Source organism: Pleurodeles waltl, chromosome 6 (assembly GCF_031143425.1).
Source record: "Pleurodeles waltl isolate 20211129_DDA chromosome 6, aPleWal1.hap1.20221129, whole genome shotgun sequence".
In the NCBI taxonomy this organism is placed as follows: domain Eukaryota; kingdom Metazoa; phylum Chordata; class Amphibia; order Caudata; family Salamandridae; genus Pleurodeles; species Pleurodeles waltl.
This window is the reverse complement of record NC_090445.1, coordinates 1,166,609,462-1,166,624,213: the sequence shown is the minus strand read 5'-3', so window position 1 is coordinate 1,166,624,213 and position 14,752 is coordinate 1,166,609,462. Positions and strand designations below refer to the sequence as shown.

The 14,752-nt window shown below is 45.2% G+C and overlaps 1 protein-coding gene across 3 annotated transcripts in view; it reads right to left on the bottom strand.

The window, feature by feature from the left end:
• TYSND1 (trypsin like peroxisomal matrix peptidase 1) overlaps positions 1-14,752 on the bottom strand; it is a 277,196-nt gene that overhangs the window by 166,335 nt on the left and 96,109 nt on the right. For 2 of the 3 annotated variants that reach the window (XM_069240381.1, XM_069240379.1), the window contains exon 3: positions 7,344-7,472. The exons of the other annotated variant lie outside the window; for it this stretch is intronic. In XM_069240381.1, coding sequence (XP_069096482.1) covers positions 7,344-7,472 — 129 coding nt within the window. The remainder of the gene's footprint in view (positions 1-7,343; positions 7,473-14,752) is intronic. 3 annotated transcript variants of the gene reach the window in all.

Sequence of the window (14,752 nt, the reverse complement as noted above, 5' to 3'; positions counted from 1 at the left end):
ATGAGGTTGTACTCACCCCCTTGTGTCTGCTGTGATGTCCTTAAGCGCCCATCCAACTCCGGTTAGGCCACCGCCAGGATCCGGAACATCAGGGGGTCATGGTGCGACGGGCACCCCTCCCACGTTGGGAGGCCATCCCCAGCTGAGCCTCCGCCGTCTTCTTGCTGCAGCGGCGAATGTCCTCCCATCTCTTCCGGCAGTGGGTGCCCCGTCTCTGGTGGGCCCCCAGGGTCCGGACTTCCTTGGCGATGGCACCCCAAATGTCCCTCTTCTGGTGGGCGCTGACCTACATGACATGCACAAGGAAAGAGGAAGGGTCATTACCTACAGCACCGTCGTTGTAATTGGCCCCCTCCCAACTCCATCCCTGTGGCCCATTCATCCCCATGCATGACTTCTATGTACTCTGCCCCCTTCCCTCATCCACCCAGCCCTCTCCACCCAGGCCTAGCCCATACAACGTGCTCCCTGTGTACTGACCTGTTGGTCTGGAGGACCGTAGAGTAGCGTATACTGGGGGAGGACCCCATCCACAAGTTTCTCTAACTCCTGTGCAATGAAGGCAGGGGCCCTTTCCCCAGACGCAGCAGCCATCGTCGCTTCCAGACCGAGGTCACAGCAGCACTAGCAGTGTAGGTCCTCTCCTGTCGAAGGTCAGGTATCTAGTGATTGAAGAGATAGAAAATGGTGGTGACGTCCGCGGCGGTGCGCATCATCTCCGCCAGCGCACCTGTTCATTGGCTCTTGGGACCCATAGGGTCCAATGTTAACCAATGCAGCATTGCGCCGTGCTCTACGACCGCCTACCGCGACGGTGTCCAACGCCAGCGCTGTTACCCCACAATTCCATTGTCCCAGTTTAGAGGTCAGGCAGCCGCCATTTCAGGAGCCCACATGGCTTCAATTACTACTGCGTCACACATACCGAGGCCTACACTCAAAACCTTTCCCGGATGGGTTAATCGTCTGTTGTAGTCTTGTGTGTGACTGTGGGTACATACCTGGAGGAATGCTGACAGTTTCTTCGCTGTTGTCCTTCTTAGGCACCGTCAGCTGGGACATATTGGAAGATGGCGGAATCCGCCTGTGTACCGACCGCTGGTGGACCTGTTGACAATGGAAGAGCGACATGTCATCGTGACCTATCGGTTTGACCGTGCCACAATCCAGGAACTGTGTACCCAGTTGGAGTCAGACCTGATGTCACCAATCCGCCATCCGACTGGAATCCCCCCTGACGTGCAGGTGCTGTCAGTGCTCCATTTCCTTGCAAGTGGGTCTTTTCAGACAACAGTGGCCATGGCATCAGGGATGTCCCAGCCTATGTTTTCCAACGTCTTGTCCAGAGTGTTGTCTGCCCTGCTGAAACACGTAAGGAGATACATTATTTTCCCTGAGGTGGCGGATTTGCCAACAGTGAAAGGTGACATCTATGCCCTTGGACATATCCCCAACGTCCTAGGTGCCATTGATGGGACTCATGTAGCTCTGGTCCCCCCGCAGGAATGGGTAATTAGTTATAAGGGGATTCCCTGTACTAATGAGTGTAGCTCAGACAGGGAATAAACCAATGTAGGAAAAACTACAATGAGAGCGACTCAACTGCGCATGAAGATACTATGATCTTCACAGACAACAATAAAGTTAAGGATAATATTGACTAAATATAACAAGCTGATTGTATACACATGATATCGGACTGCTATGTTCTTGTTATTAATTACAGATAAAATAGTCCCATTATGTGGTTTTATAAACGTTTTTTATTTTTATTATTGTCATTAAATACTGATATAATCATACAAAGTTTATTTTTAGTTATGTACATCATTTAAAAAAAAGGAAGACAAAAATACCTGGATCAGACATACCACACACATACTCTAGACACAGTGAATAAAAGATGAAATCTTATAGACTAGTGAAACATAACATATATACAGTTGATCCTGATATCACAGTGAGGCTAAAACAATGTTTAGTGATAACAATACATTAACATACATACTTCTAATACATTATTGATAATCTAATACATAAGAGCAAAGGATAGTGCTAACGTGGTTCTATCTGAATGGTACCGTAGGGACCGAAAGGCCTACGCGCGTTTCGGTATTTCGTGATGTAATAAGTCACCTTCATCAGGGCCGTTCCCAGTGGTACTGTTCAATAATGATATAGTCTTAGCAGCCAAATCTTCTGATACAATCAATTTTGGATTTCTAATATGTTCCTGGATAGTGTAGTCATGGATTCTAATAAAGAAAATTATATGGTAATTTGTATGAATGATAGTGCTAGCATATTAGGAGTCACCTGTCTATATTTTTAAATATATATTGATCAGAGGTGACATTTTATCATCCCAAGATAAGTATCCAAAAAGTCCGAATGTGCTTTACATGGTGGAATTAGTAGTAGAGTATGGAATATAAAGTGCTGCATGCTGCAGACATTTAGTTAGAAGACATGAATTGGCAAAAGTTTTAGTGGGTGATAATAGTACATCATGGGCATTGCTTACAAAGCCAGTGATTAGTGAATCATTGCTATATAGTGCCTTCCTTTATGTTACCAGCATTCTTTAATTCCCCTTGGTGGATACATGCATCATAATGTGTGTTAAATAATGCAGATAGTAAGTTCTCATGCAAAAAAATCTTACTTGAAAGATCTCTTCTAACTTTTTTTCATAATGGGGGTAATCCCAGCTGTCTTTATCTCTTTATAGGACGGATGTCAATTGATAGACCGGGAGATAGGCTAAATAAATGACAGGAGCCACAAAATAGATAGATATATCAGTGGTTATTGAGACAAAAATGTCCATGGTGTAACTAAATAAATGTTCCTGATGTTAGCAAATGCCAGAATTCACCTGTACATCTGCTGTTAGCTGCCGTTGGAATTAGATCCTTGTATTTGATTGTTGGAGATCTTTAGAATTGTAACAATATAAAGGATGAATCCAGGATATGTTTATCTAAATATAGTGAACAGAACTATCATTAGAAAAAAATGGACAGGGAGTAAAATAGAATATTCACTATGTGCTATAGACCACATGGATCTAGCGGTTATGTTTTTCAATAAAGCAAAATGGATACAACATAACTAGAAAACGAAAAAGTATTTATTAAGAGAACGTACCGATAGTGACGCTCGATTGTTTCCCTTCTGCTGCTAAGATCAACCGCCGCAGCGTGTGAGCGTTTATGTACAGCTGCCAGATGGAGTTCTTCGAATCACTAGACCGCAGATGTGTAGGATAGTTAGGCGGTCTAGTGCGGGCGCCATATTGAAGGTATGACAGCGGCGTGACTGAACGTATGACACGTTTTAAATAGATATATTGTACACTGTCGAGTGTAGATATAGTGAAACTTATAATGCAGAGTTGACAGATTCTTGTTATTTCTAATACTTCCTTAGAATCTACAATCGAGACGCTACTGTGGCATAATAGCTAACGGGGTATATGTGTGTGTTAATACAAGACGGGACCTGGTAGAGACGTCTTCTAATCCATGATGTCTGCTACTGGCTTGAATGTTAACTGGGAAAAACAGGACAAGCGATAAAGGATGGATAAAAAAATATATATAGACATAGTAATGACAAGAGTATGAATATAAGGGGAAGTGGAGATAAAGGTAAAAATGATAATAAATAATAGACATAAAAATAACAATGGAGATGGGAGCAAAATGAAGAATAAATAAATAAGCGCACCAATGGGCAAAAATAAACTGGCAAAAATTCTAAACAATTCTTTTTATTAGAAGTACTAATTCTGGGACAATATATGAATATTGACAGATACAGATTTAACTTATATAATAGCATTTTCCCAAGGGATATATTCATTCAATCCCTTTTCGTAGCTGTCTAATGTAAATATCCAGAAAACTTCTCTCTTTTTCCGAATTTTCTGATCATCTATTTGTCCGGAATTTTTTATTTTTTCTAGGACAGTCCAGGAAAGATCTTCAATTCTGTGTCCATGTTTTTTCCAGTGTGTAACCAATGGGGCACTCTCTCTGTCGTTGCGAATATTGGAGATATGCTCCAGTATTCTAGTTTTAACTTCCCTCCCTGTTTCTCCTACATATGGAAGAGGGCATGGACACCTGATTAGATAAATGCAATTAGCTGTTTTGCAATTAGTCATATCCGATAATTGAAAATTGGTACATTTCCATGAAAAAACATTGCCCACGATGGCTCTAGGGCAAGCTTTACAGTTACCACATCTGTGGTTACCTGTAATCGGTTGATTACCATGGATGGACTTCTGACAAAAGGTCTCACTTTTGGGTAAACTAGCTCTAACTAGTTTATTCGAGATATTTTGATTTTTCCTAAATGAGAGGAGAGGACGTTCTAATGATGTTTGGTTAGAATTACTGTTAAGGATATGCCAATTGGCAAGAATTATTTTCCTAATCTTTTCATTTAGGTTTGAGTGTTGGATAACACAAATTATAGAGGGTGTGGATTTTTTCTTTTGTCTATCGAACATGCTAGTCCTATTATAGTATTTTGCTCTTTTGTAGGAGTCCCTGATCAATTTTTTGGGATATCCTCGTAGAAGAAATTTATGTTGTAAAATATTTGCATGGTATTCATAGTCGCTCAGACTGGAACAATTCCTACGGACCCGTAGGAATTGACTAAAGGGGATCCCTTGTTTCTGGCTGGTGGGATGAAAGCTGTCATAGTGTAAGATAGTGTTTCTAGCTGTAGGTTTAGTGAACAATGACATTTCAAGTTGGGAGTTGTTATGGCCAATCCAGATGTCTAAAAACTCAACTTTATTTCTATTGATGTGAATGGTAAACTTGAGATTGGGATCACACAAGTTGATCCACTGACTGAATTCTGCTAGTGAATCTTCCTCTCCTGTCCAGATGAAGAAGATGTCATCGATAAACCGTGACCAAAATTGTACATTTTCGTAGAATGGTGCCATCTCATTGTAAATGTAGGTTTCCTCAAAGGAGCCTACATAAATGTTGGCTACACTAGGTGCACATGCGGCCCCCATACTGACTCCTTTCTTCTGCTGATAAACCTGGCCATTGAATTCAAAAAAGTTTTCTCTTAGGACGATATTGAGACACTGTAATATGAAGGAAGAATGTTCTGTATTGCCTTCTTTCTCAAAGAGGCGTGCAACTGCTAACCATGCCTCTTGCTGTGGGATATTTGTATATAGTGCCTCAATGTCCATAGTCACTAGCAATTGCGTAGTTGGATTAAAAGGGAGACCTTCTAATTTAGCAATAATATGGGTGGTGTCCCGAATAAACGCTGGTAGTTGGGACACTCTAGGGTTTAAGAATTTCTCCACATATTTGGATAAAGGTTCTGTCAGTGCCCCTACCGTGGAGACTATAGGTCTCATGGGAGGATCAGTCTTGTTCTTGTGTATTTTTGGAACTCCATAGAACACTGGAGTCCTGGTTTTGGTAGGATTTAGGTATTGGAATTCCTGTTGGCATATGATTCCATTGTTTAAAGCTTCAGTACTTATTTTGATTATCTCTTTTCTGACTCGTTCATGCCAATTATTTCCTGTTTTCTGGTAATATTCTGATTCATTTAACATAGTTTGAATCTTAAATTTATAAGTTTCAGTATCCAACAGTACGATACCTCCTCCTTTATCGCACGGTTTGACTGTAGTATGTTTGTCTTTCTGTAATCTTTGCAATGCTTGGTATTCACTATGATTTAAGTTGAAGGAGGATTTGGGAACGAATTTCAGCAAGGATTGAATCTTGTTAGATACTATGTTCTCAAAGATCTTAACTTCTGGGCCCACCATATCTAGGTGGGGAGTAAAAGTAGAGATGGGTTTTAATCCAGATAGATTATATTCTCTGGTATCTATTTTATCTTCGAAGTATCTAGATAGCCTGATTTTTCGAAAGAAAGCATGAATGTCAGAGAGGAGACCAAATTTGTTGATGGAAGTAGTAGGGATAAATGACAATCCTTTCTTTAATAGACACTCAGTATCTGTGTCAATAGGAGACGTTCTTAGATTGAAAACTGGTACCGCTTTTAATCCCTCCCATATTGTTGTCTCCTGGTTTGTAGGGTATGTGACGGATTGTCTGTATTCTGGAATCTGCCTCTTTGATAGTTCTTGTATCTCATTCGGGGTCTCCCTCCTCTGGATAAAAAATGATTAGTACGACTAGGGCCTTCATTGGGACCTCCCCTTGTATTGTATTGTTCGAATTGGTTGGACGTTCCTTCCCCTTCAGATTCTGAAGTGTCTGAGAAGGTAACTATTTTTTTTATTCGTCCAAAATTGACGGTCTTGATCTGGTACATTCTGTTGTTGATTCACATAGTATCGATCTGACAAGTACGGATATGCTCGTTCCTTTGTGAACCATCTGATATCCTTTCTAAGCTTATCTGTCTTTCTCTTGACTAGATATAGGTTGAAGGATTCTAGTTCTTGATTGATGGTCTCTATCTGTTTCTTTGCTTCCTGGACAGAGTCTTGTTTTTTCAGCTCTTCCTCTAGTGCTTGGATTTCTTTCATAAGGGTTTCCATTAGTTCTTTCGCAGTTTCTATTATAAGGATCATCCAATCTCTAGAACAACGATTGGCGATCAGGGACCATTTCTCTAAAAATTGTCTAATCTTTACAAAGAGGCCTGGGATATTTCTTACTCTTAGTCCCGTAGGGATGATCCCTGCTCTAAAATACTCTAGAATATAATCTGCGTGTAACTCTGTGCGTTTAGTTTTTTTCTTTAGTTCTAGTAGTTTGAACCAGCCTTCTTTGGGTTGATTAGATGAAATGAATGTCCCTGAACCTGATCTTGGTTGGTCTAGTAATTTAGCTAGATCTTCTTCGCTAAATCCAAATGTTTTTATAGAATCCATAGTTGGATCTGGATTGTTGTCTAAGATAGATTGTCTCATTGTAGTTTTTCCCCCCGCAGGAATGAACAGGTGTACAGGAACAGGAAGAGTTATCATTCGATGAATGTCCAGATGGTCTGTTTGGCAGACCAGTACATCTCGCAAGTAAATGCAATGTTCCCTGGCTCAGTGCATGACGCCTACATCCTGCGCAATAGCAGCATCCCTGATATGATGGGTAAACTCCAGAGGCACCGTGTATGGCTACTGGGGGACTCTGGTTACCCCAACCTGTTGTGGCTACTGACCCCAGTGAGGAATCCCAGGACCAGGGCAGAGGAACGCTACAATGAGGCCCATGGGCGGACTAGGAGGGTGATCAAGCGCACCTTCGGCCTCCTGAAGGCCAGGTTCAGGTGCCTCCATATGACAGGTGGGTCCCTATTCTACTCACCGAAGAAGGTGTGCGACATCATCATCGCCTGCTCCATGCTCCATAACTTGGCATTGCGACACCAGGTGCCTTTTCTGCAGGAGGATGATCCAGATGACGGTGTTGTTGCAGCGGATGTGCCTGTGGAGCCTGTGGACAGTGATGAGGAGAAAGCTGATGAAGATGAAAACGACAACAGGGAGTCTGTCATACAGCAATATTTTCAGTGAGACACAGGTGAGTACAATTTCATGTTTCACATCATATTACATTTCACACATCTACCTCTATCCTGTACCTACATTCACTCCTTATTTGGTAACTGGGTTGTCCCCTTCCATTTCAGTTTCACTAATGTGGTAACCTACGTGTCAACAGCTTGCACCCTTGAAAGGCTTGTGATGTGTGACATTGGTATGTTGGCCTTCCAATGGGTAACCATTTTTAAGACTGTAATTGACAATACACAGTTCACAATCATTGACTGACTCCAATATTATTATGGCTTCAAGGGTGTTTATTGATGTGCATAAAAATGATGGGGGGTTGTGAAATGGGGAGAGGTCATGGTGGAAGAATGTCCATGGCAGAGTCCAGTCTATTAGTCTCACAGGTACATTGCACATCTGGCCATTGGAAGTGGAGCTGGGGCAGTTCCGATTTGGACAGGGTAACAAAGTGGGACAGTGGGGGGACAATCAGGGTGGTCTTATTTCCTGGCGGGGGTCTTGCCATCTTGCTCTGTCCTGTTCCTGGATCTCAGGGACCGCTTACGTGGTGGTTGTCCGTCTGCAGGGGGTGGGGTGCTGGTGTGGTGGTCCTGTGGCGGGGCGTCCTGTCCACTAGCGCCGGCGGAGGTGGTGGGCATTTCATCGTCCTGGCTAGTGTCAGGGGCCCCTTGGAGTGCCACGGTGTCCCTTAAGGTCTTTTGAATGTCCGTCAGCACCCGTACGATGGTGCCCAGGGCGGAGCCGATGGTCCTGAGCTCCTCCCTGAAGCCCAAATACGGCTCCTCCTGCAGACGCAGGGTCTCGTGCAACTTGTCCAGGACCGTTGCCATCGTCTCCTGGGAGTGATGGTATGCTCCCATGATGGAGCAGAGGGCCTTGTTGAGAGTTGGTTCTCTTGGCCTGTCCTCCCTCTGTCGCACAGCAGCCCTCCCAGTTCCCCTACGTTCCTGTGCCTCCGTCCCCTGGACTGTGTGCCCACTACCACTGCCCCCAAGTCCCTGTTGTTGTTGGGGTGGTGGGTTAGCCTGGGTGCCCTGTAGTGGTGGACACACCGCTGATTGACCTGTCCTGGGGACGGGGGTATGGGCCCGCTGGGTGGGTGCTGTGCTGGTGTTACCAGAGGGTGGTCATCAAGATCCAGTAGGGCAGAGCTGCTGTCGTCACTGTGGGCCTCTTCTGGGGGTGGAGTGGTGTTGTCTGGACCCTCTGGTGTGGTGACGGTCCTTCGGGTTCCTGCGGGGGTATAAGTACATGATTATTGCATGTGTGTGTTTCATGGTGTGCAATGGTTGGGTGTGCGTGAACCCCAGTGCAGGCATTCCTGTGTGGGGGCTTGTGTGGTGATGGTTGGGGGGTGTTGTGGGTCTGTGCAGTGGGCATGCTTTAGTGCTGGGTGTCCATGCTTAGTTGTGTCATGCAGGTCTTGGGGTTGGGATGGGTGGTTGGTGTTATGGGTAGATTAGTGAGGAGTTTGGGTGTGAGGGTGGGGGGGTGTGATGTCATGCAGGTAGGGTGGAGGATATGATAGTGAAGATTTTACTTACCAGTGTCCGTTCCTCCAACGACTCCTCTGAGGCCCTCAGGATGCAAGATGGACAAGACTTGCTCCTCCCATGTTGTTAGTTGTGGGGGAGGAGGTGGGGGTCCGCCGCCAGTCTGCTGTACCGCGATGTTGTGCCTGGATACCATGGAACGCACCTTCCCCCGTAGGTCGTTCCGCCTCTTCCTGATGTCCTCCCGATTTCTTGGTTGCTGTCCCACAGCGTTGACCCTGTCGACTATTCTTTGCCATAGCTCCATCTTCCTGGCTACGGATGTGTACTGTACCTGTGAGCCAAATAGCTGTGGCTCTACCCTGATGATTTCCTCCACCATGACCCTGAGCTCCTCCTCGGAGAAGAGGGGGGTATCTTTGGCGTGACATGGGGTGGTGTGTGTGAGGTGTGGGGTGGTGTATGTGTTCATGAGTGTGGTGAGTGTAGTGGTATGTGGTGTTTTGTGCGTGGATGTTGTGTGGGTGATGGTGTAGTGTGCCTCTGTGTGATGGGGTTCTCTATTCTGTGCTCTCTCTCTGGCCTTCTCTCTGAATGTTTGGTAGTAGGGGTTTGTGGGTGATGTGGGTGTGTGTTTTATATTGTATTGGATGTGTGGGTGTGGTGTGTGTATGTGTATCAGGTGTGTGTATTTGGAATTGTCCAATGTGGCGGTGTTTTGGAGCTGTGTGTGTATTTTGAGCGCAGCGGTGTGTACCGCCAATGGAATACCGCGGTTGAAAGACCGCTGCGTGAATTCGTGGGTCGTAATAGCATGGGCGTGTTTCTGTTGGCGTGGAGGTGGAGGATATGTTTCCGCATGTTTATCGCTGACCTTTGGTGTGGCGGTATTGTGTGGGTGTCTGAATTTCGGCGGATTCCGTGATGTGTGTCATAATAGCTGTGGCGGTCTCCCGCCGCCGCCGCGGTGTACTGGCGGTCTTCTGCACGGCGGCAAGCGGCTTTTACCGCCAATGTTGTAATGAAGGCCTTAATGTTTGGAAATCATTCTATAGCTTATCAGGTGCATGGTTTGAGGGTTACCCTCTTTTGAGCACGGAAGTGACCAATGGCTACCAACCTAGTATATAGTTTAGAGTAAATAACTGTGATTGATTTTAGAAATAAAGTGTTTATATTTTAAATATGTTGGTGATGAATGTGTGTATGTACATGTAAACAGAAATGTGGCCACAGAGTAATGTTGTCATAACGTTATGATGCACAATGTATAACTAAAAAATAAATTGACGGATTCCCTATCTTGTGAAGGATAGAGTAAAACTTTTAAATAACTAAAATAGCAAGTGAATAGGTAAAAAAGCTAAAAAGCTAAACAATTATTGTGAAAAAGGTCGCTAGAAACACAGGGACTATGGTGACACCCCTAGAACATATGGAAACAACATTTTCTGTAGATCAGAAAACGTTACAGAAATATTGTAAAGAGTGGTTTAAGGCTACCCAGAAACACATGTACCCCTGGCCAAAGGAAGGGACATCTTTTGCTAACATATTAGAACATACTACCAAGTACCTTAAAAGTAAATATACAGGAGTTAAGTTACAGAAGCAAGAAGCCGCCTTAGCCTTGTGGCGAGTATTCTGTGAGAAGCTCAAAAACCTCTTTAAATACTGACACATCTTGTACCTTACCTGTTATTCATCCATTAGCACAGTTATAGGAAGATGCAGTGGGATTTGAGAATTCAGAGATTGTGACCCCTTCACTATCTCGAAGGTAAGCCTAGCGTTGCCCTACAGACATCAAGGCCAAGAACACACTATCAAACAACGTAACGTAGGGCGAGTCTCAGTTCTCAGGAAAATTGAAAGTACAGTTCCCATAACATTTAGATAATTCCTCTCCCCAAGAGGTTAGAGATGAAGGGCAGGGTGCAGGAGACAATGACGATTGGTCACATATGTCTTCGGCAATGTCACATTTGCTACAAAAAAAAAGAGACATAACAGGAAGGGTAGTCAAAGAGCAGGTGGCTATTTCACAACAGAGAATTGCAGATGGTGCAAGGTGCAATAATTACGTAGATAGGGCTTTTGGTATGGCTCGATGGCCAGAACCTTGAAAAAAGAATAAGGACCTTTAAAAAACTGAGGATGATTTGCCACCTTGGCCATAGGAGAAAGGAAGAGTTATAATTACATCAGAGAACAGTCAGAAATGGATGTCACAAAGTGAAGATAAAAAAAAGATGACACAGGGAGAGAAGGACATTGCAATACTAAATATCAGGACCAATTTAGGGAAATTTTGAGAAGATGGCCCAAAGAATAGAATCAGTATGTAGGTACACAGATGACATGCGTGAAATACTTCTTTCACAGGAGTCTGGATGCCCAACATACAACATCAGCACCTGAGAAAGGCCCCTCATTGTTCTCGATCATAGAGATAGATCAATGGGGTCGCCGATGGCACACTAATAAGACAACTAGAGAAGGAGAGTTGGGCACTTCTAACATTAGGAAATCCCAGGCAAGGGCTCAAGCAGTTATAGTTTCAGGGTACGCCCGGTCAGCCATGACCCAAAAAAGGATCTTGTGAGGTTACAGGGGGATTGATGCTATGTGACAAACCAATACCACAGACGATTGTTCAGTCGGATTCATGCAGCAATGATCTCACCCATAGTGAGATAGTTGCCCAAAGAGAAAACAGTTGGTATAATGTCGTACCATATAGAGATAATTTAGCAGGGTGGACAGAAGGCCTAGCCCTGCAGATGATCCCATGGCCAGGAGAAGGGTCCTTTGATCCACATAATAGGACACATGCTGAAGATTGTATCCTGTACAATGAGGGAGATCCAGACTGGGAATATCCCTATATATGCATCAGAGTCTGCCAGATACTATAATCCCCAAAATCCCTTTACCAAAGTGCCCCAGATGCCCCTGATACATAAGTGACATGGAACACCTCATTATATTCCATGAACACAAATGAAAAGGAAAACCTCAAAAAGCTGTTACCACTGGTCACAGAGGGAGCAGGGAAAAAGTAAGGACTTTTGAAAAACAAAATACAGGCATCACCCTGACAATAGGGGACATAAAGGTGGTCATTACGAGTTTGGCGGTACCAGGACAGCCATGTTCGCGGCGGCGGTCGTACTGCCAACAAGCCAGCATAGAAGACCACCAAATTTTGACTATGGTGGTCGTCCCAACAGAAGACAGCCAAACCACTGCCAGTACTGCCAGTGCGGTCATGCCGCAACGGAAGGCAGTAGCCACATTCAGGCCGATGAATACCATGTTCCCACCGGACAGATTACGAGGCTGCACACTGACAAAGTTTCCGCAGCGGTCACACTACCACGAAAACCATGGCAGAAACCAACTCTATAAAAGGAGACACCCACCTACAGGAACACATACCGGACTGGAGCCGCCATGGAAACTGACCTGTACGTCCTCCCACTGCTCCTGCTCGCACAACGACTCCGGAACCAGAGACTGTGACAACAACAACAACCGTGAGTACACACACCTACCTGAGACTGTAGGCAAAACCCAAAGCACACACACACAACATAGATATCCAGGACGGCAGGTGATGGTGACACACACACACACACACACATAACCACACACTCATATGCACACACACACACACGCACACCCATACTACACACACCATGGCCAACACACACGTACAATACACACACCAACCCATAGACACACAGCACCAGAACAGTCCAACACAACAATACGCAACACAACTGACTCACACAACTACACCACAACATACAACAACACAAACACTTTGGCAAGCTAACATTGCACACCTCCACATGACACTAAATACATACAACACTTAACAACACCTGACAACCAATATACACAATCACACAGACATACAACGAAGCATAAATTATACCACGCTAACACAACACACAACGCTTCTGACATAACCATCACCACACACAAGCATGCACACACAATAACCACACAAGGGCAGTCAACACCACCATTACACATGTCAACACAAACAATATACAAATTATCAACATACATGCACGTTCCAAACACAAACATATCCTACACACAATACACAGCCATCACAGTGGGACAAATGGCATGGCCACAGCCACACACGCTGCCCAGACACAACAACTAGCACAACCAACACACACACACATCATTCACACACAAACCAAAGCAGGCAAGGCCAAAACAGCCATGTGGAAAGAAAGGCAGGACAAATATGTTACAATAGAACCAACAACTGGTTGGCCCAGATATAATAAATAAATTACAAATATATATATATATATATATATATATACATACATACACACACACATAGTAATAAATAAATAAATATGTACAAAGAGAAGGCCATTGGCCAGTTCAAAGTGCTCAAGGCACAAATGGCACTTCTGTGTGCCCCTACATGACTCTTGACTGCTATATGACCTCCACAGAGTAGGGGCATCAAGGAAGCAGGCAGGCACCTCAGGGATTGGGGGGATTCAGGGGAGTGGGGTTGGGCTATGGGAGGGAGGTCTTTGGGTTTGGGCAAGGGAGGGGGTTGACTTCTTGGTAAGGAGGAGGGGCATGGGTACTAGCGTGGGCAGGGGAGGACTTGGAGGTGGAAGGGCTAGACTTGGGAGGGACACAGACCTCTTGGAGTATCACGGGGTGGGAGAGGAGTAGGGAACAGGGAAAATTCAGTCAGGAAATGCTCCTTAGACACATGGGGTGGTAATGGCAAAAAGGTTTGGGAGTGGAGGTAGAGGGAGTGGTTGTAGGTGATGTCTTGGGTGTATGTGCGTGTGACGAATGCTTGTGGGTGCTGTGTGTCTGTTGGGTGGATGAGTGTGGGCATTCATGTGTCTTGAGAGGAGAGGGGGAGGAGGTGCTGGGAGATGCCATGCTGAATGAGTGAATGTCTGTTGGGGTGGTGTCTGCAGGTATGAAAAATGTGCTGCATGTGGGGGTGTCAGTGGTTGTGTTATCTGCGGATGTGGTGACTGGGGTGGATGTCTGCAGGTCTGATATTGCGCTGACTACGGGTAAGATAGGAGTTGTGGCTGGATCCGTGAATGTTGGTGTGGCGGCTGCAGGTGTGCCTGGTGTAGTATCTGTGAAAGTAGGGGTGGTGGGGTAGTCTGTGCAGGCAGTGAGTGCTGGTGTGTCTGCAGGTTGAGTGTTTGTGTGCATGCCGGTGTGGGTCATGTGGTGCTTGTGTTTGTCTGCACAACCTTTGGGTGTTGAGGTGGATGCATGCTTGTATGTCTATGTGCTTTGATTGGGTTTGAGAGTGGGAAGAGGTAGGTGGAAGGGGGACGGTAGACAAATGGTGACTAGCTACCGTCAGTATGGAGGCCAGAGCCTTAAAGGATTTCTGAAGGCCAGCCAGTGCACCGTGAATGCCCTCCAGGAACACATTCCTCTGCTGGATCTGAGCTGCCAGTCCCTGGAGGGCATTCACAATGGTCATCTGACCCACGGAGATCGACCTCAGGGTGTCAAAAGCCTCCTCACTGAGGGCAGCAGGGCTGACTGGGGCAGGGGCAGCCATGCCTGCGACGAAGGAGACCCTCACCCTCTTGGGTGAGCGGGCATGGGCAACTGGGTGGGGAGCTACAGGGAGGGCGGTGGTAGTAAGATGGTGCTGGGCTGGCCTCCGTAGGGTCCG